At 38.9% G+C, this 27,275-nt stretch overlaps 1 protein-coding gene across 1 annotated transcript in view; it reads right to left on the bottom strand.

Moving 5' to 3' along the window:
- The window catches only part of Tmc1 (transmembrane channel like 1), a 193,316-nt gene extending 169,277 nt beyond the window's left edge, over positions 1–24,039 (bottom strand). Inside the window, exon 1 of the mRNA XM_052183581.1 lies at positions 23,973–24,039. Within this exon, the coding sequence (XP_052039541.1) occupies positions 23,973–24,039 (67 nt within the window). The remainder of the gene's footprint in view (positions 1–23,972) is intronic.
- Between the last annotated feature and the right edge of the window lie 3,236 nt (positions 24,040–27,275).

The raw sequence follows: 27,275 nt of genomic DNA, 5'->3' as shown, positions 1-27,275 counted from the left end.
ATAGAATTAGTGGAAAGCAAGACCCTTCTGACACTGCAGACGTAACTCAGTTGGAGAGCCCTTACTGGGCATGCGTGAAGCTCTTGGTTTGATAGCCAGCACTACATTTGAGTATAAAATTATTAATTCTAACATTAATAATTATAGATTTGAAAGTATTATTGGAGAGCTAATAAAAACAAACTAACCAAAAAAAACCAAAGCTCTCCAACAGCAAACTAGGTAAACCTAGAAGCCTGAGGACTTCAGGCTAGAAAATGTTGCCTAAGATTTTATTCTTGCCCTTATTACTGGAAAATCAATTCCATACTCCTAAAATACATGATTTTGTAAAATTTTCTCCTCTCTCTCTCTCTCTCTCTCTCTCTCTCTCTCTCTGTATGTGTTATTTTTCTAAAAAAAAAAAAAACTTCAAATACTGATATAGCTATGATTCCCCAGGTGTTAGATGTTAATAAAAACCATTGAGCATATTAAATAGGATACTACTGCTACTCAGATCTCCAAGATACAAGCTGAGGGCAGATAACTTTCATAGATTATCTCTACGATGAGGTCTCAGCCTTCACTTTCCATTGTAAGATTAAATGAATTAGCTAATAACAAGACTATACGGATCAGCACAAAACAAACATGCATGTCCAGGCTTTTTCATTTGAAAATTCTACCAGTTTCTCTGTGAGGGAGCTTAAATGCCACCAGAAACAAATTCAAATGAAAGCTGGTCAAACACTGCAAAATGGAACACATCACGCACTATCCATGGATGCTGCAAATGTACCTTATGTCCAGTGGTAGCTTCTTACCTCTATTTATCACCCTCTAATATGTGATGTCATGTCTTTTAGCTTTCCCTTAGTCTGTTTTCTCTCCTGAGCTGCATTTAATTCAGGACTTTGACATTTACATCTAAACAGCATAGGTATTTCAGAAGCCCTCATGCTGATCTGACCATAGGTTTTGTCTGCAGAAATCCCAGTTATGAGTTGCTACACCAGAATCTCAATGTTCATTGCTTCCTTAACATAAGAAAACTAAATGTTAAGAAGAGAAACTGGAGAACCATACAGGAAAGGACATTGAAGAACTGTGGATGATGTTAAAAATCACTCCAAGTATTCAGGAAACAAATTCAACCACAGAAAAACAGAAGAAAAGCCCAAGAGTGGATAAAAATGCTGAAACAAAATCTGGAAGAAAACAAATCTTCTAAGGAATGCACAGAATACCACATACAGATGATTATTTTGAAATACCTTTTTTAGGTGGCATCCTGAAGGTATCCTGTTAGAATGTCTCCAATCAGGAATTGAAAGTTGAAGGGGCAAAACCTGCAGGTTTGATCTAGTACCTCCACATACTGCCTACTATCTGCCACAGAGTCTCCCTGGTGCCATTTCACAGTCTGAAACATAAGAAGGTACTAATTTCCTCACTATTAAATTTTCATGGCTGTTTAGTTTACCATTTAAAGATGAAGCAATCAGGTCAAAGGGTCCCATTTTTACCTTATACTCAAAATCAAATTGGTGTAATCCTGTTTGCCATATTCAGCCTAAATCTTTTTTTGTTTTGTTTTGTGTGGACTTTCCTGTCTCCCTTATAAAGTCTTACATGCTAGGGCTTTGTCCTAATTACATATAATGAGGGCAGTGTCAGTTCACTCTTAGTAAGGTGAGAAATACTAGCCACTAGGTTTACTTGGTAAATTAAATGAGTAAGTAACGAATCTACACCCATACCTGAACTCCAGGTCAAGGCTGCACAGCTAAGAGCTTTCAACTTAGTATTTATCTTCAATGTGTGGGGCATAACTTGATCCACTGTATCCCCCCTTTTCAGCTTTTGTGAAGTTAAAACTTTCTGTAAAAGAAAATTGTTATTTTGGAGGGGTAAAGGGACCTCAGATATATAGCTTTTTGCTCTCTATTAAAAATTTAACATGAAAAGGAAGACAATTACATTTTAGAATGATCAAAAGGTTTTCCATCATTGAAAAGAAAGAAAGAAAAGGACAAAAGGTGCTGCAGTGCTATTTTCAAATGAAGCCAGGTTTTGAGCCTGAGGAATCCGGCATTCTCTGGTTACTTTGGTGATAGCAGGCCTGGCACGCTGACCTTGGCAGAAGGAATTGATGTTTTGAAATAGATCCTGTTGGCGCATGTATACCAGAGCAGCCCTTGGCTTTGCAAATTGATTTCTGCTCACACATGATGCTTTTGGAATTTATAGGCTCCTGTGTAGACTTTAACCTATGCAAGTTCCAAATGACAGCTTCAAATCAACTTCAATTTTATAAAACAGCTTCTAGATCTTTCCTTTGTTGGGCACTTATTTTTTTTTTTTTTTTTTTTTTTTTTTTTTGTCTTTTTTTTTTATTTGATATAATTTATTTACGTTTCAAATGATTTCCCCTTTTCTAGCCCCCCCCCCACTCCCCGAAAGTCCCGTAAGCCCCCTTCTCTTCCCCTGTCCTCCCTCCCACCCCTTCCCAGTTCCCCGTTCTGGTTTTGCCAAATACTGTTTCACTGAGTCTTTCCAGAACCAGGGACCACTCCTGCTTTCTTCTTGTATCTCATTTGATGTGTGGATTATGTTTTGGGTATTCCAGTTTTCTAGGTTAATAACCACTTATTAGTGAGTGCATACCATGATTCACCTTTTGAGTCTGGGTTACCTCACTTAGTATGATGTTCTCTAGCTCCATCCATTTGCCTAAGAATTTCATGAATTCATTGTTTCTAATGGCTGAATAGTACTCCATTGTGTAGATATACCACATTTTTTGTATCCACTCTTCTGTTGAGGGATACCTGGGTTCTTTCCAGCATCTGGCAATTATAAATAGGGCTGCTATGAACATAGTAGAGCATGTATCCTTATTACATGGTGGGGAATCCTCTGGGTATATGCCCAGGAGTGGTATAGCAGGATCTTCTGGAAGTGAGGTGCCCAGTTTTCGGAGGAACCGCCAGACTGCTTTCCAGAGTGGTTGTACCAATTTGCAACTGTTGGGCACTTATTTTAACTGGGATTGTTACACAGCTATCAGAGTACTTATATTTAGAGACGTCCAGGGTAGTCTGATAAAGAGATGAGTTTCTATTGCAGATTGATGTCCAATTTGAACTGACCTATATTAACAAAAACATAAATATAAAATTACTCTTAGAAATGAATGTATAAATAAGTCAACAAAAGATATTTAAAAGCTTTGCACCTACAAAACTTTGTCATGTTCTGGGATATACACAGAAAAAATAATTTGTTATATGTAATAAGCCAGTTCCATAGAGACATGTTTTGTTCAGCTAGAGACATGGGTAGGTGAATGAGGCCTTAAGGTAAAAGAAAAGAAAAGGAGCCTTTTAAACAAATGCATGCAGCTTGTGAAATGTAACAGAGCTGGGAAGTATGATATTAACATTCATTATATGTATATACATGAAAATGTCATACTGAAACTCCTCACTTTGTACAGTTAATATAAACACAAATTTTACAATAGGAAAAATATAACCAAAGTTTAAAAGTCAAACAAAAATTGTTTGAAAATAAAACAATTAATGATCAAGAAAATAAACTCAAACTCCAAAGCAAAAGCAGTTAAACGAATAAATAAAATGAAAGAAACACATCAATGCTCAAACTAACAAACTGTGAAACTCCTTATGTCAGGTACCAAAGATTGGAAACTTCAAGTTGATCAGCACCAGGAATGGAGACCAGCTGTTCTCCAACCAACACCAGCTTCTCTGAAGTGGGAAGACAAAACCCAGTCCATCAGTACCTTAATGTCAGGTGTCTATTACTCCTCACAATTGTTCTTTGTGATGTCACAGCAAGGAAGAACCCAATCCAGCTAGGCACAAGCCAAAGAGGTTCCTCTCACCTTCTCTCCCCAAGCTGCATTACTTTCTCCATGGCTGTGACCAAATCTCTGGCAACAAGCAACTTAAAAGAGAAGGGTTCAATTTGAATGAGGATTTCAGCAGACATCCTAGGAGGAGCTGGTGGCTCAGGAGAGGCATCTGAAGCAGTTGGTCACACCACAGTCAGGTTATTATTTTCCTAGTGACTCCATTCTTCCTGCTAAGTGCCCACCTCTCAAGAGTTCCTTAGCCTCTTAAACAGCACAAGCATTGAAACACATGAGATGGGGTGAGACCTTTCAACATTCAAAACATGAAAAGAACATTTTATCTAAGAATAGCATAGTTGGACATACCCTTTGTTCCAGCACTTGGAAAGTAAAAGCAGGAAGATTCTCTGAGTTCCAGGATAGCCTAGTCAATATATTGAGTTCCAGACTAGAGTTACAAGGTGAGAACACGTTTCAAAAAACAAAAACAGTAGCAACGGGGAGGAAATACTAAATTTTGTGCCTCTCTAGGGTATGGACATGGTTGTTGACAGAAGAGTAGACTTATAGTCTGATTAAATGGCCTCTTGGTAAAGATGTAAAAACAACCATGATATTGAATTCTTTTTTCTTAAACTCTTATTAATGGGCATCAATTGGATGGTAGCTCTACAGTGATAATGATACTATAACAAAATGTGCTGTTCTTCATGTTACCCAAGAGCATTTCTAATGAGTGACATGGTTTTGGGGGGGGGGGGTTGCAGACAATATGATAGGGAAAGTCTTAATACCAGAAATGACTGGGTAAGTTGTAACAGAACAGATGAATATAACCCAAGTGAATGCTATAACGCCATTCTTTATTTTATGTACAAAATACAGAACAGCAACATTTTAAAACAGAATATGAACAAACCAAAGCAAAGTTGAGACAAAAAAAAAAATAGTCAAGGAAAAAAAGGGTGGTAATTTTAAAAAACTGGAAAAAGATTAAACTCAAAACCAAAACAGTAGATCAGAATATAAACCAAATCCAATAAATCAGGAAACAAACTCACTATTCTTATATCAAAAGAGCTTGTCAAAGTCCAATTCAAAAGACACTGTGCAAGTGTATCAGAAGAAAAGAAAATTCAACCTCTATGTAGTCAATCAAGACATCTTTGCAGTATCAGAACAAGATTCAGCCACAGCCTGTGCTTTACATAGGTGGACAACTACCACTTCCCATAATAGTTCTGGAGGTCACAGCCAAGGTGGACCAGCCATAGCTAGTTACAACCCATAATTTTTTTTCCCAGGAATGTATTGGTTCTGCTCTGATGTCTGTGACCAAATCTCCTGCAAGGAGCAACTTAAGGGAGATAGGTTATTTTGGCTCAGGATTTCAGAGAATGTGAAAGGCATTGTCATGGGAGGAATGGTGTCTTGAGAGATGGGTCTATAGCATTGTTTACATGACTTTGGCAGACCCCCATTCATCCTTATGTCCCAGTTCTCTTGCCCTGATAGGTTATGCCTCCCAAGAATTTCCTTATCTCCCAAAACAGCACTGCCTAACTGTGCTTTCAAGCACAGGACAGGTTGTGAGAACATTCACTTTCAAACTATAAGTACATTTGGACTATCAAAATAATAAAAGCAGTAGTGACAACAAAGTCAGACTCAGAATGCTTCCTGCTTCCCGGGGTTATTAGATGTACTGGTTACAAGATAGTTAACTCACAGTTCCTACAATGTTCTTTTCACTCTAGTACTAAAATTCCACAGGAACTTTGCCTTTGATAGAAAGCATTTTAATACCCAATGTTTTCCATTCCTTTTCTTAAACTGGTATTTATGGACATCAAGAGGATGGAAGTCCCTCCATGACACTGATGCTATAACAAAATATAGTGTGACACAAGACACTCCAGGGTATATTTTGTCTGATAGGTGACGTGGTAGAGTGATGATTAACTGTTAAATACATGGAAAGACTGGATGGAAATATGAGAGCAAGTATATAGATATGTTCAAGGTACATGTCACAATGAAATCTTTTATTCTGTACAGTTATTAAGTACTAACAGAAGTTTTTACATAAGAAAAATAAACAAGTAAAAAAGTCCAAGAAAAATAGATATCTAATAAAATAGTGCTAATAATAAAAGAGCTGAAATGAAAGCATTGATTAAACTAAAAACCAAACTAATAAATAAAAAAAGAAACTAAAAACCCACAAACCAAAACCAACCAATCAGGAAACAAACTTACTATGTGCCTATCAAAGCAGATCACTGATGTCCAATTCCAAATGATCAATAACATAAAAGTCATTCAGAGCCAAAACCTAACCCAATTGCTTTACAACAGCCAACACCTGCTCTGTAGAACAGGTTCTAGCTCCAGCCCCAGCCAGTGCCTTATATATGAGATGTCTATCATTCCTCACAATGGTTATTTGTGATGTCACAGCAAGGAAAGAATCAATCCAGCAGGCCATAAGCCAAAGCTGTCTTCTCACTTTCTGCCCCCAAGAACTCTACTCATCTCTTTTCCCATGGCTGTTACCAAATCCCTGCCGAAAGCTACTTAGTTTATTTCTGCTGAGGATTTCAGAGGACAGGAAAGGACATGGTTGGATCGACTGATGACAAAGGCAACAGGAGAGTGATGTAATCAGTTCAACTTCATTGACAACCCCTCATTACTCCCAGGGACATACCTCCACCTCACCTGTAAACACAAGGGTTCTGCAACTTCCTCAAACAGTTCTGCTACCAAAGAAACAAAACATTTAAGATAATGTGAGACATTCAGCAGCAATCCAAACAAGCTTTACCACTTATAAATAGTGAATGCATTAGTAATGATGACAATAATAGCCTCAGGAAGCTTTGTATTGCCTGGGTGTATAGAAAACAGAGTGTATCAATGGTCTTATGACTTAGGCCCTAAAATTCATAACATGGTCTTTTATAGACTTCATAATCTCTATATTCAACCTACTCATTTCCTTTCACTTTAAATGTAGACTGATGGGTTGAAATAGTAGTTAGTAGCCCTTAACTGACACTGTTGTTATAAAAAAACAAAAATATGCTCCATTTCCCAGACACCCTTGGCCTAAGATATATATTGGCCTAAGAGAAAGACACCATTACAACTCCCTACTAAGACCCCTTATTAGAAACATAGGATTCATTTACATATGCAAAATATCAGTTCAACTTCTTATAGACACAAAATGTGTCCTCCCTATAAACCAAGGTGCCAGGATTTGTAGTGTAGAATAAATCTTCATTTTTCTAACATGACTCTCTCCTGTTGTCTGTACGTGGCCAATAAAAGGATAGAATACAGTTCTCTGAGCTCTATTTTAAATGCAGTATTATTGTCTTGATTGAGAGAGCCTAAAGGCCTGTCGCTTTCTGAAAGCCCTATTTCATATTACTGCTGTTAGGATTGATGTTTTAACATGGAATTGGGGAGATACATATTAATACCTGAAACCCACAAGCTAGAACTGGCTTTCCCTAGAGATGCAGTGAATGAGAGGAGTTCTTCAAGTTCAGCTGAAGAGCAGTAACAACTCAAAACAAAGGCAGAAAGGTCTCTGGCAAAAAATGAACACATGACAATTGTAAAAGTGCTCTTGGCAGATGAGGACAGGTGGAGGGCAAGGTCATCTTTAGTTATATGAAATAAAGTAATAGATGAAAAAGTAAGTACTCTTTATTTTCTATGTGACTTACATGACTAATATATGAGAAAGAAAACTACTCATTAGTTTGGGGCCACAGTACACTTATAAGTGTGAGAACAGCAACTTAAGGGTCTGGGTTGGAGCTGTGTCTTCCATATTTTTTAAAGCCACACTGCCTTGGTTAGGGTTACTATTGCTATGATAAAACACCATGACCAAAGAAACTTGTAAAGGAAAGGTTTATTCAGCTTATGCTTCTATATCCCATAATTCATTATGAAAAGAACTTAGTTCAGGAACTCAAGCAGAGCAGGGACATGGAGCAGTATTTGCCACAGAGGCTGTGGAGGGCAGCTGCTTGCAGATTCTTTCTTACAGCTTGCTTGGGCTGCTTTCTTAGAGAACCCAGGGCCGTTATCCCAGGGATGGCACTACTCATAATGGGTTGGGCCCTACTGCATCAATCACTAACCAAGAAGATGCTCTACAGGCTTGCCACAGCCTGATCTCATGGAGGCATTTTCCCAATTGAGGCTTGCCCATCTCTGCCGACTCTAGCTTATGTCAAGTTGACATAAAACTAGCCAGCACACATGCTATTGTGCCATCCATCATATGGGCATATGAAATGGAATCCCCACAGGGACCAGCTAGAACCATGCACACAACATATATCAAGCAAACTGGATGGAAGATTCACAAGAGATCAAGAAGAGCTTTCTCTATTCTAATAGGCTCAAATAAGAACATGAGACAAAATATTTCTTCACATCACCACATTTAAGACTAACCAAAATCTTTACCCCAGGCAAAAGGAGTAACGAGTCTGGGATATGTAAATATGGAGGCATCTGATCTGAAGCAAATCTGAGGGAGGGAACATACTCAGTTGTGCAGATACATCCACAGAGTAGGTAAAACTTCAGGAATGACCACACAGAGACTTATATGTACAGCTGGAGGAATCAGATCCCTCTATGGCTGATCAATGCACACTGTTCTAAGGGAGGATACCACTTCCCTCACACCAACCCAGTTGCAGAAGGTCTCCATCAAATGTAAGGGTGTCATGTGTTGTAAAGATGCCAAGGTGCCTACTGCCTCATAGGCATAGTCTAGAATGGTCATCATTTTGGCTCTCTGAGCCATCTTCTTCTGGACCTCCCTTCTTCAAAGCTTTGCATCAATCCTGCTTACCTAATATGAACTTACAATGTTCATTTCTGTCCCTGGAGGCATCAGAAATTTTCCCACATTCAAACATCATGATGACGTGTACTACGCAGGTCTTCCCTTGTTTAGGGAAGGTTTACCCCTCCCTAGAGGAAACAGTAACTGCTTATACGCCAGTGGTAGTAGTGTCTGGACAAAGATAAGAGTTGTGTAATTTTAGCAGACTTGGCAGGGTTTCAACAATCCAGGCTTTTCCATCGCCCCCTATAGGATTACAGAAGACATCAGTCCAGAAGCACTGTCCTGAAAATTTTTAAAGGATTAATTGACACAACTTTAACAGCAGCTATAAACTGCAAAGCTCCCCAGTAGAGGAAGCAACTGACTGCAGTTGAAAGGAAGATGCATTTTCATCCTATGCCCTGTCACACACTCAGCTTCTGGCTAAAGGCCAGATGAGCATGCTGCCATGACTTGAGACAAACACAATGCAGAGATGTAGTAGATGCTTTCTATTTACAAGATGTCACAGTTACCTGCATAAGCCACCCTCAAGAGGACATTTCTACAGAGCTAAAATACACAGGGTTCCCAAGATAGATGGAGTGAGTTTGTGGCTTTTAAGCTATCATAAGAGAACTGGGTTTATGATGTGCTAGACACAGACAAAGGTCATGGTAGAGGTGGCCATGAAAGGGCTATTATTTATGTATTCAGGTTGTTTGTCTAAATCGCAAGGAGAAACCATAGGAAGCCTCTGGGAGAACATTCTAGAAACAATTAACTAAGGGGAAAATAACTTTCCAAGAAAGTGTATGGTACCATCCAACTGAAGCCTAATGCAAAGAGGTCTAAGGAAAAAATGAATATGTGTGTGTGTGTATGTGTGTGTGCACATATACACATACATATTTACATATACATACAAATTGTATACATGTCTGTGTTTGTGTATATGTATTCCAACCTTCCCTGACATCAGAAACCCAAGATTCTTCAGTCTTCCAAACGAGAAAGAAGATCAGTGAATATCCAGGAATTCTCCAAGTCTTCCTCATTTCAGGGACTGATAATGTATCTAGCCTGATGGACTTAGCAGCTACAGAGATCTGAGTCTCCTTTGGGGAAATAAGCATTGCTATCATGTAAGTCAAGCCAATAACCCCCTTCATAATACATATTATATTGGTTCTGTCTTTTAGAGAACAGTGGACTTATCATATAAAGAACTCTATGATGACACAGAGAATTGATTGTGTACACACTGACTGCTCTGCTCTGGTAAACTTAATTCCTCTAGGCTCTTCTGAGAAGATATGATCAAGAGACAGCTTGTAGCAGACTATGGCCAAGATGCAGATTAGATCTGAGGAACAGAATTCCCGTTCTTACTTAGTGTGTATAAGTTACTTGACCATGAAAATACCCAGCAGGCCAAAGGGAGACCACCCATGATGCTAGAACAGGGCAACACTACTAGCATTTGATCATGGGCTGTTCTTCCTACTAACAGTTGGTCCTGAGGTCTCAGAAAAGTGGCTCCTACAACCTTCCATGGGAGCTCTGAACAGGCTCACATGTACCTCAACCTGTGTTTTTTGTGTCTTTTTATTTTCTTGCATCTAGTGCCAATATCTAATTCTTTGCCATAATTTGGAAACTCATTTTCCCCTTTAATCTTTTACATGAAGCAACCATATATACTGTGGTAGTTTGATTATACTTAGCCCAGGGTGTGGCACTATTAGGAGGTGTGGCCTTCTTGGAGGAAGTGTGTCACTGTAGGGGTGGGCTTAGAGAGCTTCCTCCTGAGGACATCATCAGTCTGTTCCTGGTTCCCTTCAGATTAAAACGTAGAACTGTCAGCTCGTCCAGTGCCATGCCTGCCTGGACGCTGCCGTGCTTCGTGCCATGATGATAAAGGACAGAAACTCAGAATAAGTCAGCCAGCCCCAAGAAAATGGTGTCCCTTATATGAGTTGCCTTGGTCATGGTGTCTCTTTACAGCAATGGAAAGTGTGTCTAAGACACATGCCTTCTGATTAGAGTTTTTAGTCCTCCCCTTTGTTTTTTGGTTGACGTGTGTGTGTGTGTGTGTGTGTGTGTGTGTGTGTGTGTTACTAAGGATTTAACTGAAGACCCCACTGAGCCTAGGCAAGGCCGGCTAATATATACTTCTATAGCTTTAATCACGGCACACTGAGGATTTATTACCTCCAGGTTTCTGTGGACCAGGAGGTAGGCCTGAGCATTGTTGCCTGTCTCTGACTCAAGGTCGCCTACAGGCTGCAATCAAGGTTCCAAGCATCCAGTGCCAGTCATTCCGAGAACTTGGGGCAGGGGGATATCTGCTTCTTTGGTTACTTATAACTTCTACAAGCTCTTCAGTTTCCATCTAGCTCAAGACCATGTCGTACAAGTAGTTTACTACATAGCAGTATGCTCACTGTGGGCACTGGAAAGGAAGAAAACTATCCAGAGGCTGTCACCATGTAACAAGAGCAGACAGAGAGGAACTTCAGAACACTATGATAAGAAGAGGCTCCATACTCAGGCCCAAGTCCCCCCACCTACAAATGGAGAGCCTAGAAAAAAATCGGTGGGAAACTGTATGTAGGCATACTGAGTACATGGCAGGGATACTGACACCCCCCCCCCCCACACACACACACACAGCAAGGATACCTTTTGGGTAAAATACCCACTCAATGGCAACAACACTGACCTCATGGCAGAGATGTATACCACACAGCAGGGACACTGACTGTAGTAATCCCACCAATCATTACAAATGATAAACCTCAGGACTGGTGAGATGGATCAGTCAGTAAAGTCCTTGCTATGTAAATAGAGGAACTGAGTGGAGATCTCCAGCACCCAAGTAAAATCCATACACAGTGTTAGTTGTCTGTAATTCCATTATTGGCAAATCAGAGATTTGCAAAAGCAAAAGCAAAATTTTTTTAGAGAACTTTTTAAAAAGTTTTAGATTGGTAGGATTAGATACTGTCTTAGTCAGGGTTTGTATTCCTGCACAAAACATCATGACCAAGAAGCAAGTTGGGAAGGAAAGGGTTTATTCAGCTTATACTTCCACATTGCTATTCATCATCAAAGGAAGTTAGGACTGGAACTCAAGCAGGTCAGGAAGCAGGAGCTGATGCAGAGGCCATGGAGGGATGTTACTCGCTTGTTTTCCCTGGCTTGCTCAGCTTGCTCTCTTATAGAACCCAGGACTACCAGCCTAGGGATGACTCCACCCACAATGGGCCCTCCTTCCCTTGATCACTAATTGAGAAAATGCATTACAGCTGGATCTCATGGACGCATTTACTCAAGGAAGGCTCCTTTCTCTGTGATAACTCCAGCTTGTGTCAAATGGACACATAAACCCAGCCAGTATAGATGCTATATATTATATAATAATAGTATATATTTATGCTAAAAATTTAACAATAAATTGACTCAAATTATTTTGATATAAATTGATATTGATTTTAAATATTGGAGTTAGAAAATAGACAGTGCCTAAAATAAATAAATAATGAAAAAACTTATGGAAATTTTAAAAGCTAGATAAAGCAATTTGAACGTGGCATATTGTAGTGGCTATTCCTGGTTGTCAACTTGACTATATGTGGAATGAACTACAATCCAGAATTGGAAGGATCACCTATGATCCTAATCTGGAAGCTGAAAGATACAAGTTTTTGACTTGGATCTTGGCATGGGGTTCTTGAAGCATAGTGGCTATGAATTCTAGAAGATTAAGACAGGGAGATCTCTGAGTTCAAGGTCATCTGGGTTTAAAGGCGTGGTGGCATGGGCCTTTAATCTGGGCCACGCCCTCTGCTGGAGACCTATATAAGGACATTGGAAGAAGGAAGACTCACTCTTCTTTGCCTGCTTGCTTCATGGGACTCAACAACTGTAAGATCCTTGACGTCCATCCACAGCTTCCTTCTGGGACTGAGCAACTGCTAGATCCTTGGACTTCCATCCACAGCTACTGCTGACCATTGTTGGGGAGCTGGACTAGAGAATATAAGTCATCAACAAATTCCCTAACTGTATAGAGACTGCCCATATGTTCTGTGACTCTAGAGAACCCTGACTAATACACATATCATACTAAAATAAGTTCATTCCTGCTTAATTAAGAAAGGATTAATTTATTATCAGATTGTTTTCATTTATTCTTCTATCTATTAAGTAAGAATGCTTATTGTACCAACAAGTGTAAAACAATTAAGTATATTTCACATGAGTGATTCTGTCAATACATATGTAAACCAGAGATAAAATATGTAAATTATTGTAGTCATTATATATAATCTCTCTATATTTAAGCAACATATTCCATATATGCATTTTTGCATAAAAATCCATAGAAAAGTCCAATGCTGTATGGATGTGTTTGCGTGCATTCGTGCATGTGTGTGTGTGTGTGTGTGTGTGTGTGTGTGTCTTTAAAGGGTTATGCAAACATAGCTTTTTCTAATAAAATGGCTATAAAGTTTGTTTTTCCTTTGTACTAATTGTTAAAGAGTTGCTATAAAAACTCTTTGGATTAGAGGTACAATGCCAAATGTCTTACATTTATTAATAGTGCAGCTCATATTTAAAGTTATGAAGTCAAGTCTTTGAAATGCATAGTTAGTATTCTCTAAAATGTCTTCCTATACATTATAAAAATTCACATCACACAATTTCCAAGGGGAAACCTCAGAAAATGGAATGAGTTGCATTAAGGATAACCAGCAGTTAGCTTCCAGCAATAAAATTCATAATACCTCTAAATAATTTCACATATTTCCTGACTATAAAAATAAATGCACACTTTAGATAAATAAATGTTATCAGTGCATGGAGAAACATAAAGCTGGAAGTAGACCCAGATAGGGCTAATTTATAAATTGCTCCTATTTTCAGAGCTCTTCAATAATTTAACTGCTTTCAGCAACAAATAAATATCAATTTTCTAGTCAAAACTAAAAATTATGGCATATTAAAGTGAAATAAAATTCTACTAATTTGTTGGTATGAGAAAGAATGAAGAGTTATGGCAGCATTATTTTCCATAAATTAGCCCCTGACTGCTCAAGAAAAAAATGGATTTGTAATCTCTAATCTGACAGAACACTAAGCAATTGTTGCTAGTGCTCTTTGTTAAGAATGCCTGGAGAGACTTTCTGGCAAGTCGCTTCTTTGCAGTTTTCCACCCTTTCAGCCACTGCAACAAAGAAGTCCTAGGTTGGTGCTCCAGCAGGGCAGTCATCAACCTGCTCTGCATTCATATCATATCCTCCTGGCTTCTCTGTGCCAAATAGAGCTACTATTGCTCTGATAAAACATTATAATGAAAATCCAGCAGGGAGGGAAGGTTTTATTTTGCTTACACTTACATAGCATCATCCATCTTCAAAGGAAGTCAGGGGACAGAAACTCAGGCGGGGGAGAGACCTGAAGGCAGGAACCACTGAAGATCCATGGAGGGGTCCTGCTTATTGGCTTTCCCAGTGTGGCTTCATCAGCTTTCTTATAGAACCCAGGACCACCAGCCCAAGGATTCAACAATGTGGGGTAAACTGCCATTAAACACCAGTTAAGAAAATGCCTTACAGCCAGATTATATGGAGGCAGCTCTCTCAATTTGAGGTTCTCTCCTTTTACATACCTCCAGATTGCATCAAGTTGTCATAAAACTAGCTGTGACAGGCACAGTGAGTGCAGGAGAGCCTTCAGGATACTCCTCACACAGGTAAGCCTCAACCAATCCTGGATAGGCGTGACAGTAGGAGATAGTGGTAGAGAGTGTTCAAGATGCTGGCATTAGAACCATCAAAACTACCTGACAAATCAGAGAAGTTACAGAAGAGAGAAAAAAGACAAAAAACAAACAAACAAAAAATCAAAAATACTGAACAAACAAACAAATGAATAAAGAAACAAACCAAACACAAAGGAGGACTCCAAAAAGATAAAAGGCCTCAAGTTTCATTCCATGGGGATGGAAATCACAGCTTAGAGTGTCTCAGAAGTAAGAAATGTAGGGCATTAATATATGAGGGAATGAGTAAGATTCTTGTGAATAAAAAGTTAAACAAAGGAGCCAATTAGAGACGGGTTGGGATAGTATGAAAGGCAGTGGACAAGGAGAGAAGGAATTTGTTTTAAATGAGAAGTTTGCAAGAAATCATCTTACTAGTTGCTTTGAACTAAGATCTCAATGAAGCTCCTAGAAGCTGGGTGGGCAGTCATCACACACAATAACTGTCACACTTAAATTGCAAATACCTGAAATTGAAGCAGGGAGCCTATAAGTCCAACTGGATCCAGTGACATACAAGTGAGTAAACAGAATCAGGAACTGTGGGCAAACCCACTTAAAACCAGTGACCATCATCAATCCTGTATCCTAAGAAGAAAACATGTGTCTTTCTTCATAGATGCTCTCCTTACAATAGTAGCCTACTGTAGCATATTTCTGCAATAAATCTTTGCTTTTCTTGTGCTTTAGGACTGTTCTTTTTCTTACTTCTATTCTCCATCAGTCAAAAAACCTATCCAGGCAGCAGCAAAATAATCCATACAACCGTTGCTAGCAGTCTTGTCTTTCTCTGCCATATTTCTTCTCATTATGGATTGAAAAAAAAAAGCACAACAGAAATTCAAAAGGATGGCATGGGTCACTAGCTTGACTAACTCCATCTTGTCCCTCACTGGCTTTGTTTGCCTTCTTCATCTTTCATGAGTCATTTCCAATTATGGGAACAGCAGGACTGGTTGATAAACGTCTTTGAGAGGTGAGATTCAAACTAGCCCCAAACAGTAGACTACACCCAAATGAAGACAGTTATCTACCATGGTGGAGCAATAATCCATTCAACCTCATGAAAACCTTCATTGTGCCCCTCAAGCAGTCATGATTTTTACAAGTGGGAATGAGAGAGCAGTTGACAACCACACACCTGATCATAAAGTGCTTAATTATGCGTGCCCTGCTGGATCCCAGGCTTTTGTCCTGAAACTCAAGTTCCTGAGCTAATCTTCTATACAGCAGTTTCTCAATTCCAACACTATTGACCCTAGGGACTAAGCAGTTCTCTTAGTGAAGCTGTCTATGGAGCTCTACAATGTTTAGATGTTTCCTTGGCTTCTGCCTGCCATGTGTTAATAGTACTAGGGTCCCATGTATAACAACCAAAATTATCTCTGAGCACCTAAATGTTCCCTGAAGGACAAATCATCTGTGATTGTGACACTTAGCTTCACGTGCTAAAGAATCAAAGTCACACAGGCTGTTGTCTTTATCAGTAAGACACTAAAAGCATAGCTGAAGAGCTGAGACAGAAAGACACAGAACACTATCCCCACACTAGACCATGTTCAGTGTCCATTAGCTCAATGTCAGTCACTTTAGGAAATGAGTCTTCTTTATTGTCTCAGGTCCCATAATCACTCACTCTTAGAATGGTTCAAATCTGAAAGATTTGAAGATGTTCCTAGTAGAAGTATGTGCACATTTCTTCACAATACATACTTACAAAGTCAGATAAGCCTCAAACTAGTAGAGGCAGCCCTGACTATATGTGTAAATTTAATCTTTTTTACTCTTCCAGAGGGAGAAGGCAGGTAGAAATCACAAGAAAGGAAGACCATGTGAGTCCTATTCAGGACATTGATTCCCTTAGTGTTCTTTTACCAAAGGTACCTGGGAAATTTCTTTATATTCTTTATAGTGGAGTTTATAGGATCCAGTGGTCACTATAAGATGTCTCTCACTACTGATTGCAACCATACTAAAAGCTGTGTTTTAAGAGTTGTATTTGGTGAGGCATTTAATAACCCACGCAACCTCATTAATTTCCATTATTTCAGATTTCCAGTCCTGAGACTTGCAATCCTAAGTAAGCTCTTCATGACTCTTGTCCAAACTCCTTTTCTACTGCTACCCAGTTGACTTCCTGCATTTTCTAAATGAGACTCACAGAGAGAGACCTTGATTGATTGTCTTTATAAATCACAGGAAGAGCAATAGCATGACATGACATGGGGGATCTTTATCTTGGGCATGTATTTGAAACTTTCTGACCTGTCATGGTACCTGGGAGGTCAGGAAGATAGACACCCAACCAGATGGAGAGAGAAGAACCCAACCTCAGAGACAGGCAATAGGCAGGAGAGCTTGAGCTTTGCCAGTCCCATTGACTGATAGGAACACCTAGCAGACAAGAAGTTCAGACCTAGTTAGACCTGAGACAGATGGACCCAAGTATCAACTCCCTGAAGCTTAAAAGATTTTGTTTTAAATTGGCAAAAAGGCGTAAGATGTTAAGATATATCAGCAGGACCATGGTCTATTTTAATTTCTATTGAAGTCTTCATTGTTGAGGAAGCAGTTAGTATCTTCAAATAGCTTGAACAGACTCATGGTTTTTGAACCTTAGCAAAAAATAAAGCCAGGGAAGCTATCAGTGTAAATTTGAACATTAATCTGTAATAAGAAAGAAATTTCCTGACAGGAAAGAGAAAAAAATGGAAGAACTTGAGGACCAAAAGATAGTTGCAAAGATAGAAGCATGAACTCTTTTATCTGTCTTATCATTCTCACACAATCACCTTAAGAGGAGTGGATACATATAGACAAGACAGTGCAGTTTTCAACATAGTAAGTATAGACTTCTTAAGTCTAAATTTAGAAAACAAAAGAAAATGGTTTGAGCTTCTGACTATGGTCATTTTAATTATTTTTAAAATTGTCATAACCAATACAACTGTTACTAAAAGCAGATTAATCACTTACGGCAACTCTTGATTTAAATACCTGTTTAATATTAATGTGCTGTATTTTAAACTTTGAAATTTTAATATCACATTATCACCCTTAAATCTCATTTTCACGTACTTTATATCACTTCTTCAGACTCTCACAACTTACATAAACCTTCTATTTTTCCTTTCCTTTCCTTACTGATTCTGTAAGCATCAGTCATCTTAACCTTTACCATAACTTGCATAAGCTTTACCGTCTCCTTTCCATTTGGAAATATTCAATTATTTACCATGAGAGGTTTTTGATTACTGAGAGTAGTCATTGAAAAGCAAGTCCTTTAAAATCATCATTGGTGCATAAGAGAATAAAGAAAAGGATACATTTTAAAGTTAGTAACAATAGTGTAGTAGTTTTGAGTTTGCTTTTATTTTTTATTGAATATCATCTTCATTTACAATGCCAATGGTAAAACCTTTCCCCATATTCCCTCTCCCCTAAGACTCCCAACCCTTCCCCCTCCTCCTTCCCCCCTGCCTCCACATAAATGCCCCTCCACTAGACACACTCCCACCCCCCCTCGGTTTCCCTTTGTTGGGGCCTCTGTGGAGTCTTTACCTGACCAAGGACCATTCCTCCCACTGATGCCCAACAAGGCCTTCCTCTGCCACAGTTGAGTTTGCTTTTTATTGAAACCTGTTTGTGACTTTACCAACTTCAGGAGGAAGCTTATTAGCTTTTAAAACTAATTTAGGCTGGAAGGTAATTGAGCCTCAGTTTTGAACTTTTTTAAGGGACTTAGGTAATTTAAACTTTGTTGTTTTGTTGTTTGTTTGATTGATTTTAATTCTCAGATTTATATCATCAGCAAGAAGCATGTCTATCCTTAGCACCCAAAGATAAGGTAAGCCCAGCATTGACTGGACAGTCTCTGAGGATGGGCTAGTTGACGCTAGCTTATTGCTCTAGCAGCAGGTGGTAGGACTGCTAAATTGTCTATGAAAATATGGCCTGGAACAAGGTGAAACTGGCCTTTAATGACTGTCACAGAGATCTGAGAAGGATACATTTTATTAGAATGAGCAGGAAGTAAGAACCAAGTAGTCTCAATATCAACATGACAGAGACTTACCAACTAGTCAGCTAGCTTCTCCATAATAATTTTGTTGGTATTGGCAGGAGCCAAGGTTCCAGGGCAGTGTCAATTTTGGGGCACAAGGCTTAGTAGATACAAGAGATTTTCCTGTGGAGGAGGAACTTGGAGGACTTGGAAAGGCAAAGAGGGGAAGTCAATCCTCCAATGTTCTGCCTGTTTACAGTTTGGACCTGGTGGCAGGTGAAACTTAAGGCAGTTTCTCACCAATGACTCATGTAGCCACATTTGACGCAAGCTTTAAGTAAAGTCAGTTGGTGTCCCATCTTCTTTGGAGGTAGTCTCAGGGCTACTACCAGAAGCTGAAATTCCTGTGGAAAACCTTTTCTTTCTTTTGCTATCTCTTCCTTCAAGCTTGCCCTGTGAATGAATTACATTTGCAACATAACTACAAACATGATCCTGAGGACATTAAAGCTTTTGGTCATTTGTAAGGTGACTGACCTTTAATGGATAGACCTTATTATTTTTAATGGCTTACAATAAGTTGGTTTTAATCTTTTAAAAGATTACAATTTTACAATTTTATCCATCTTAAGTTTGAGCCTTAAAATTTATAATTTTTGAATGGAAGATCTTTCAGTATCAAAATAAACTTTAAGTCATAAATACAGTCTACAGAGAGACTGGGAAGCGCTTTATCGTGATCCTTCCAGAGCGTGTTTTTACAGAATATCAGTTTAGTTGTATAACTAGGTTTTTCCAAATAACTAAAGCTTAACAAAGTTAGTAAAGATGTAAGTGGTTAAACAACACATCTTTAAGTCAGTTTCTGTTACCCTTAATTTATAAACTTTAATCACCAATATATGTTGTTAGTAAGTTTTGTTTTTCATAAAGTTTTTATTAACAGTTTTCTCTTGATATGTTATTTCTTTAGTCTTAGGACCAAAATCACCATGCAAAAGTCCATCCTTACCCAAAATATCCTAGAGGTGTGGTGTTGCCTAATTAGTCTACGGAAAATAAAGCAAACCCACACCTTGGAGACCTATTGTTGTCTCCTTACCCCAATACAATCTTTTTTCTTAAAGATGAGTTGAATCCTAGCCATATATATATATATATATATATATATATATATATATATATATATATATATATATATGGTATGTTTTTAGAAGATTAAGACTAACTATACACAGCTTTTTTTTTTTAGCTATCAACCTTTTTGTTACAAACATTAAGTTGACTATTATGCTTGGAATTTTACAGATTTTTTTAAACTATCTTACCGTTATCAGTCTTATTCTGAGATAGAGTTTACACCTTAGCAAAAACGTTAAAGATGTCCATGACCTTAGTAAACAAAGCCAAGAAATAGCAGTGGGAAATGTCAGCAAAGCTAAACATCTGTGATTATTGTACTTATCCATTAGTAACCTCTTTTAGACAAAGTTTACCTCTTAGCTGTTCTCAAGCACATAATATCTTCTCCTAAGCTTTTTTGGACCTAGAAGCTAGCTTGACCTAGAAGAGAAGATTTAGATACAATCATGCCTGGGTCTTACATGGGCAAACCAAATCCCATATCCAGCACCAGCTTTTCAGTAGAGTGAAATAACATGGCAGAATTTCCCAATATTATCCAAAACCAAATGATACTTAAATCTTTTTAAGACTATACTCAGTGACCAGAAGAAGAGATGGAAGCAGATGCCACAGAAAGTAGAGGAGTGAGGAGAGAGTGGTGAGCAGGCCTGGAGATAATGGATTTTCAGATCATTTGCTTGTGTAGTAGAAACTCCATCGGAATCCGGAAATTGAATGTGCCATTTTCCAGACTGTCCCTGTAGTGGATAAGAGAAGCAATGGATTTTCATGGATTTTCTTTTTTCTTTTTCTTTCTTTCTTTCTTTCTTTTTTTTTTTGTTTGTTTTTCGAGACAGGGTTTCTCTGTGTATCCCTGGCTGTCCTGGAACTCACGCTGTAGACCAGGCTGGCCTTGAACTCAGAAATCCGCCTGCCTCTGCCTCCCAAGTGCTGGGGCTACAGACGTGTGCCACCACCGCCCGGCAGCAATGGATTTTCATGACAAACAGAAAGCTGCTTCACTGGATTTCTAAGGAATGCTGAATTGGGATTTCGTTTATTTTCTAGCAATCCTTCAGTTTACCTGCTTATAGTCCATTCTGAGCTCAGCCCAGTCTGTCATTTACGACATTATCAGAGCCACTGATATTGGAGTGCCCTTTGGACCTAACAAAAAGGAACATTACGTGTTAATAACAAGCCCTCTCAATTACACGTGGGTTTAAGTTTTAAGGCAACTTTTAGCAAGATCTGTAGAATGGAGTGTGCTAGTTGCCAGAAAAACAAACTATGTCATTAGAGAATCAGGAGGGAAGAAGGTTGGAGCTGACAGCTGCCAAAGAGCAAGCAAGATGGGTCCTCCAGAAGCCTCAAAGGAATAAGTTGAGAAAGCATCTGTGCTAATAGCACATGGAAGTTCTGTAAGGGGACTTCAAGCCAAGAGGCCAGGAGCTCCTTGTCCTTCTCACACACTGTCACTCTCTACTATCTGTCCCTGATGTAAATTCCTTTCACAATGCTCCAGTATAATATAATAAATATAATATATTATAATTATATAATTATATAATAATATAATTAATATAATATAAAACTGATTTCTGTGAGTCATTCTAGCAAAGAAAAGGTCACGGGAACTTCTGACTTATAGCCACATAAGTGACTATCTATATTGCCTTTTTTCACCTAAAAGGGACATTTTTAGGGAACTGAACTTTTAAGACATGGGATTTGTGGCTATTTGGGGGTATTGTCAGAACTGAGCTAAATTATAGAACACCTTAACTATCTGACAAACTGAATTGGACAGATTTAGGGAACCCCTAACATATTTGATCACCAAAGGTTGTAGTAATAATGGAGGAAATAGTTTTCTGCCCTTTAGTTGATGTGGAATATTTTTAGGTGTTTTGTTTGTTAATTACATTATTTTTTTTTAGAACATGTAACAAGGTTGTTCAGCCAGTACAGACAAAAGGTGTTGTATATATTGCTCATTTATTCCTGAATTCCAAAAAAATTGAATAAAAATTATCACTAATCTCATTGTGTAAAGGAAGAAGAGAAGGAAGTCAGAAATAAAACAGGTTAACCCAAGATTTGAACACAAACTGAGTCCATGTGGGTTCGTTGTCCGCTATGGCCCCATTTTGTCTATCCTTGAATAGAGCAAAGCATGAGCTAGCTCCCTTAAATACTAGCTGAGAGCAGGTCGGTCATTGTGAATGCTCCAGGATCATGGCATCAATTTGTGTTTGATTTCTGCAGCTGAAGAGTGATGCCCCACGGCAGAGCAGCCTGCCTCAAATGGCCAGCAAAAACGAGATTTTATATTGACTTGATCATCACACACGTAATACATACAGTTCTCCATAAATACACACAAATACCATGTGTCAGTTGAAAAGAAAAGATATATTTCCTATACCAGGAGATGGGGGAAAAAAAGAACAGGTAAGGCCAAACTTTCCCATTAAGCATCACAGGCTATCTCAGTAATCCCATAGTACTAGATCCATTAATACTGAACAGACTGTGGCAAACTCTACTTGTTCTTTTAAATACTAACCAATAATTCTTAAAATTATTCTTTTACATGGTCTCTCAGTGACTGAAGTGCAGAGTAAAGCCTGTTTTCTTTATCACAATGGTATAGCTTGTTGCATAAAAATACATGTGGCTCATCAAAGAGCTTCTGTTCTGAAAATTTCCATTCTCTTATCAATGCAGGATGTTGGCCTAATTTTAAACATATACATCCTAATCTAGTCATCTATAAACTTGTTTGTCTGTTTTTAAATTCTTCAGAAACTCAGTTACATAAGAAAAAAATAGAATTTATGTTAATTTTGCCCCATCCTTAGAGAATGTTTTCTTTTGCCTAACTGCTGATTTTAAAATCCCAATTTTATATAAGTAATACATTTAATTTTTATTTCATACTATCTGGATGTTTTGTTTTAGATAAGCTTGTGTACCACTTGCATGCCCAGGCCAGAAGAGAGTGCCAGATCCCTCCAAAACTGAGGGTACAGACAGCTGCCCTGTGGGATACTGGGGACCAAATCTAGGCCTTCTGGAAGAACAGTCATTGCTTTTAATCACAGAGCCATCTCTCCAGTCTCTAATTAATACATTCTTGAGACTGTTACTTTTATGTCTTTGTTCTTTGTTCCAATCTGTATAACATACCTTTCTTAAATACAGTGTCTCTTTATTTCATGGAGTCTTCAAATTTTGTGTTCTTTTGCTTCTTGGTCCCTCATGAGCACTTACAGTATTTAGTTTTCATTTGTTTGTTTATCTGAGGCATATTCTCAGTATATACATTTGGCTGGAACTCATAGAAATCCAAATGGCCCTGTCTCTAGAATGCTAGGATTAAAGGTGTGCTCCACCAATTCTGGCCACTTACAGTGTTGAACTTTTGACTCCTCTGCTCCTATGTCCATGTCCTTATGTCCAGACTGGGATCTTCTGTACTCTCTCAGCAAAGGTGTCTTCATTGCCATTCAACTACATAGGAAGGTGGCCCTTCCTATGCCCACCTTCATCTTCCTCTGGTGGCTTTGTACCTTGCCCTGCTCTCTCTTAGCAACTTCATGGTCCTGTTTTGGCTCTTCTTGCTATTGTTAACTTTATGGGGTTCATTGATGTCTTTTTTCATTGTTCATCTCTGAACAATGAGATATAAATTCAGATTTGGTGTCACTTAATAGACAACCCTGTGTAGGACTAACACAAAACATTGTTCTTACACCTGTAACAATTTATCTTTAAAGAAACATGACCTTTTTGAAAACACATAGTGAGCCAATGTGATAATTTGTGGAAAATACAGATGATCAAGATCCCTTTGAACTAAGATATGAACTAGAGCTGGAGAGTTACTATATCCTTGAGATAAAACTACAAAGATATACTGTTAGTGTTGCCACTTGAAAGCTATTGTGGAAAATATTAAAAAAGAGAGAGCTGGCAAGGCAACTGGTAAACCACAGAGCTCACACCAGGCCACAGGGCTCCTGTCCAGTGCGTCTCACTTGGTAGTACCTCTGCCCACCATTTCTCCAGCAGGGGACCCCGAGTTCCTCTCGATACCACACAACTCCCCACACACCCCACAATCTGCCACCTCATCACCTAACTACCTGGTAGAATCAAGACTCTTAAGGCTTAATTAACCAATCAGATTTATGTATAAATAATATCACAATTTACAAGATGTCAATTTAATAATTTTAGAGCCAATTGTTAATGATAAAAGCTTTATCTCAACGTTTCTAACCTTGTGAAAACTTAGCTACTTCTGACTGGAAATTGCCACGCAGGTTCACATCCATGATCATGATCATCGTTCTTCCTCCTTCCTCTCTGGCACACTCCCTCTCTCTCCAACTCTTAGCTCTGCCCCCCTTTTCCCTGTCCAATCACAGACCTTCTCCGTATGTATGTATGTAATTAGACAGGGAAAATTCAGTAACAGAATGCAAATTCTTCCAATGGTTCTTATGGACAGACAGACACAAATAAAACAGCATTTGGTAGGTTGGACCTCCTCAAAAGACCTCTACGGTCCATGCTGCCCCTGAAGGTTATATTGGTATTTGTGGATCACTGCTCTAGGCCATGTTGAAGCCTGAGATTCATGTAGATGCCCATGGTGTTGGATGTTACTGGAGGCCATGTGGATGTCTGAGGCCTTTGCTACCACTAGAAGCCAGGTGGACTTCCACAGTCTGTTCTAGCATAGGAGGCCATATTAGTGCCCATGCTCTGGATTGCTGATGGAGGCCATGTAATGTGAATGACCTATACGAACATTTTGGTCTATGATACTGCTGCAGCTAGGAATTATGTTGATATCCATGGTATATGTTACCTCCAAAAGCCATATGTATCTCTATGGTCTGTGCCACATGCCTGAAGTCATGTTGGTGTCTATGAACTATGCTGTCACTGGGGGGGCCATATTGATATCTATGGTCTGTCCTGCCAATGAAGGCCATGTCTGGGTCTGTGGTCCTACTGATGACCAAGGGCTGTGTTGCTATTCATGGCCAGTGTTACCACCAGAGACCATGTGGATTCCTGTGGTCTGTACTGGCGCCAAAGGCCATGTCTGGGTTCATGATCTTACTGTAACCTGAAGCCATGTTGATATCCATCAGCTAGGCTGCCACCAAGGGCTATGATGGTATCTGTAGCCCATTGGTATCTATGGCTAATGTTTCTCTGGAGACCATGTTGATACTCATGGCCTATTCTGTCACCAAGGGCTATGATGGTGTCCATAGCCTATGCTGTGGCATAGGGCAGTGTTGATGTCCATGGTGTATGTATTGCCACCAGAGACCATGCTGAGGTCCAAGGAATGTGCTGATGCTGGAGATTATGTGGATGTCATGGGTTCATTCTGTTACCAGAAACCCTGTGAAAGTCCATGCTCCTGCTGACTGTAACATGCAAGGAAGCTACTTTTGCAATGCTATCAATGACTTCAGGCTCATAGTTAAGAAAGAGGGACATAGAGGGTTTCTGTGAGAACCCTTCCTCTCCATCACAACCATACCTCCACCTCACAAAAAAAGCAACAGTCTAGACTGTAAATTAAAGAGAACTCTTTAAAAATTGTGATAAGAATGTTGATGTAGGCCTGGAGTGATGGCTCAGTGGCTAAGAATACTGACTGTTCTTCCAGAAGTCCTGAGATTAATTCTCAGCAATGACATGGTCGCTCACAACCATCTGTAATGAGATCCAATGCCCTCTTCTGGTGTGTCTGACAACAGTAACAATGTATTTATATACATTTAAAAAAAGAATGTTAATGTGTAGCTCTCCACAATTAATGGCTTCTGGCAGGGATGCGGGTATGCAAAGACTCAGTTATCTTTAAGAGGCTGGCCACCAGGAGTTGGTCATGCTCCAGTGAGAATATGGGCAACCCAAATTGGACTTGTGTTCTTTGTTTTCTTCTTCTTCTTGAGGGAAAGAGGTGTCAAGGGTTGGGGAAGACCTAGGAGGACTAAAAAGTGAGGGGATTGAGGTACACAGTATGGAATTTCCAAATAATTAATAAAAATATTATGTTGAAAAAAATCCCCTCACCAACACTAAGCTAAGGGATAGCAGACATCTCCAACTCTGTCTCAGTATGCTATATTTTAACAAATGCTTCAGCCAATCATTCAGACTTTTTTTGACATTTTTAGTTAAAAAATCTATGCCAGCTTCCATTAAACCTAGAATCTCTACTCATTTGGCCCAAACTCAGCCTGATCCAGTTTTATGTTCCTTCCACCATTATCTTACACTCTTAAAACTCATGCTCATACATTCCTGAGATGTCTGCTTGAATGAATTAGCAAGCTCATTAAGGTCTTTCATGGCATAGCATACCTGGAATACATACTTTGTATCTCCCCTGTATGAGTTTACTTAGCTTTAAGCCTGATTATAGGTCTAGTGTCAACTATTGGTGGGCCCTAAGGAACATCATCAGAATGGTCTTTCCTGGCCTTTCCTTCAGAAAAAATCTGGTTTAATAGACAAAGGAGAATTAATATCCTCAACCCAAGGCTGAGAAGGCATATTTCAAGGGGTAGTAGTGGTAGTATATCTTCTGCTGAGGCTGGAAAAACTACTGCCTTGGGTATCCTTGAGAATTTGAGTGCTCAAAGTTCTCAGCTTCAATAGGGTCCTCCCACACATCTCCACCCCAGGTTATAGGATCCCATTCTTTACCAATCAATACCTTTTTTCTAATGGCTGACACCCTCTGAGACTAGGACTTTGGGTTTGGCTGTAATTCAGGCAATCTTATAATAGGGGCTTTGGTTTGATTTTCTGAAACTTGAGCTCTGTGGGTACTGGAAATAAGATTTTCTTCCAGGGCATACTTAGACATTTTAGACTATATGTGCATCTGGAGCTGGTCAATTTTATTACTGATTTCATTGTTGTCTCTCACTACATTCTGAAGTTGGTTAGTTCTATTATGGAACTCACTCTTTTCTTTTGTCAATTTATCCAGACATGCTTTGAGCAACCAACCAGCATCATCATTTTCTTTATTTTTTTACAAATTGTCAAAAGATTTATAAAGAGAACCACTGCCTCTCACAATTGGTAAATCAGGATAATCTAATTCATTTGTCTCCTTAAGTTTGTAAAATATTCCATACCATGGGATTTCAGTAGTCTCTAAGCTTCCCAGAGAGATTTCAGCAATTGGAGAGGCTTTAATAACTGTAGGTGTTGGCAAAAACCCTCTTCCAGATATTTAAAATATTCATCCTTATGCTTCTGTTGCTCTAGAGTCAGTTCTAACACCAAAATCCCTATTGTTCAAGGTTCTCTAGAGAAATAGAATGTATTGAATGAACAAGTACATGATTTATTAGGATGACTTATAGGCTGTAGTCCAGCTATTCCAACCTTGGATGTCTACTAATGGAAGATTCAAGAATCCAAGAATCTAGATGTTGTTCAGTCCACAAAGCTGGATGTGTCATCTTATTTTGAGTATATACTAGAACCCTAGTATAAGAAGTAGGCTCTAATACCATTGAAGGAATAGACTTACCCA

The sequence above is a fragment of the Apodemus sylvaticus genome, chromosome 1 (genome assembly GCF_947179515.1).
Source record: "Apodemus sylvaticus chromosome 1, mApoSyl1.1, whole genome shotgun sequence".
Classification (NCBI taxonomy): Eukaryota; Metazoa; Chordata; class Mammalia; order Rodentia; family Muridae; genus Apodemus; species Apodemus sylvaticus.
The sequence above is the reverse complement of the archived record's forward strand: the minus strand, read 5'-3'. Positions and strand labels throughout refer to the sequence as shown.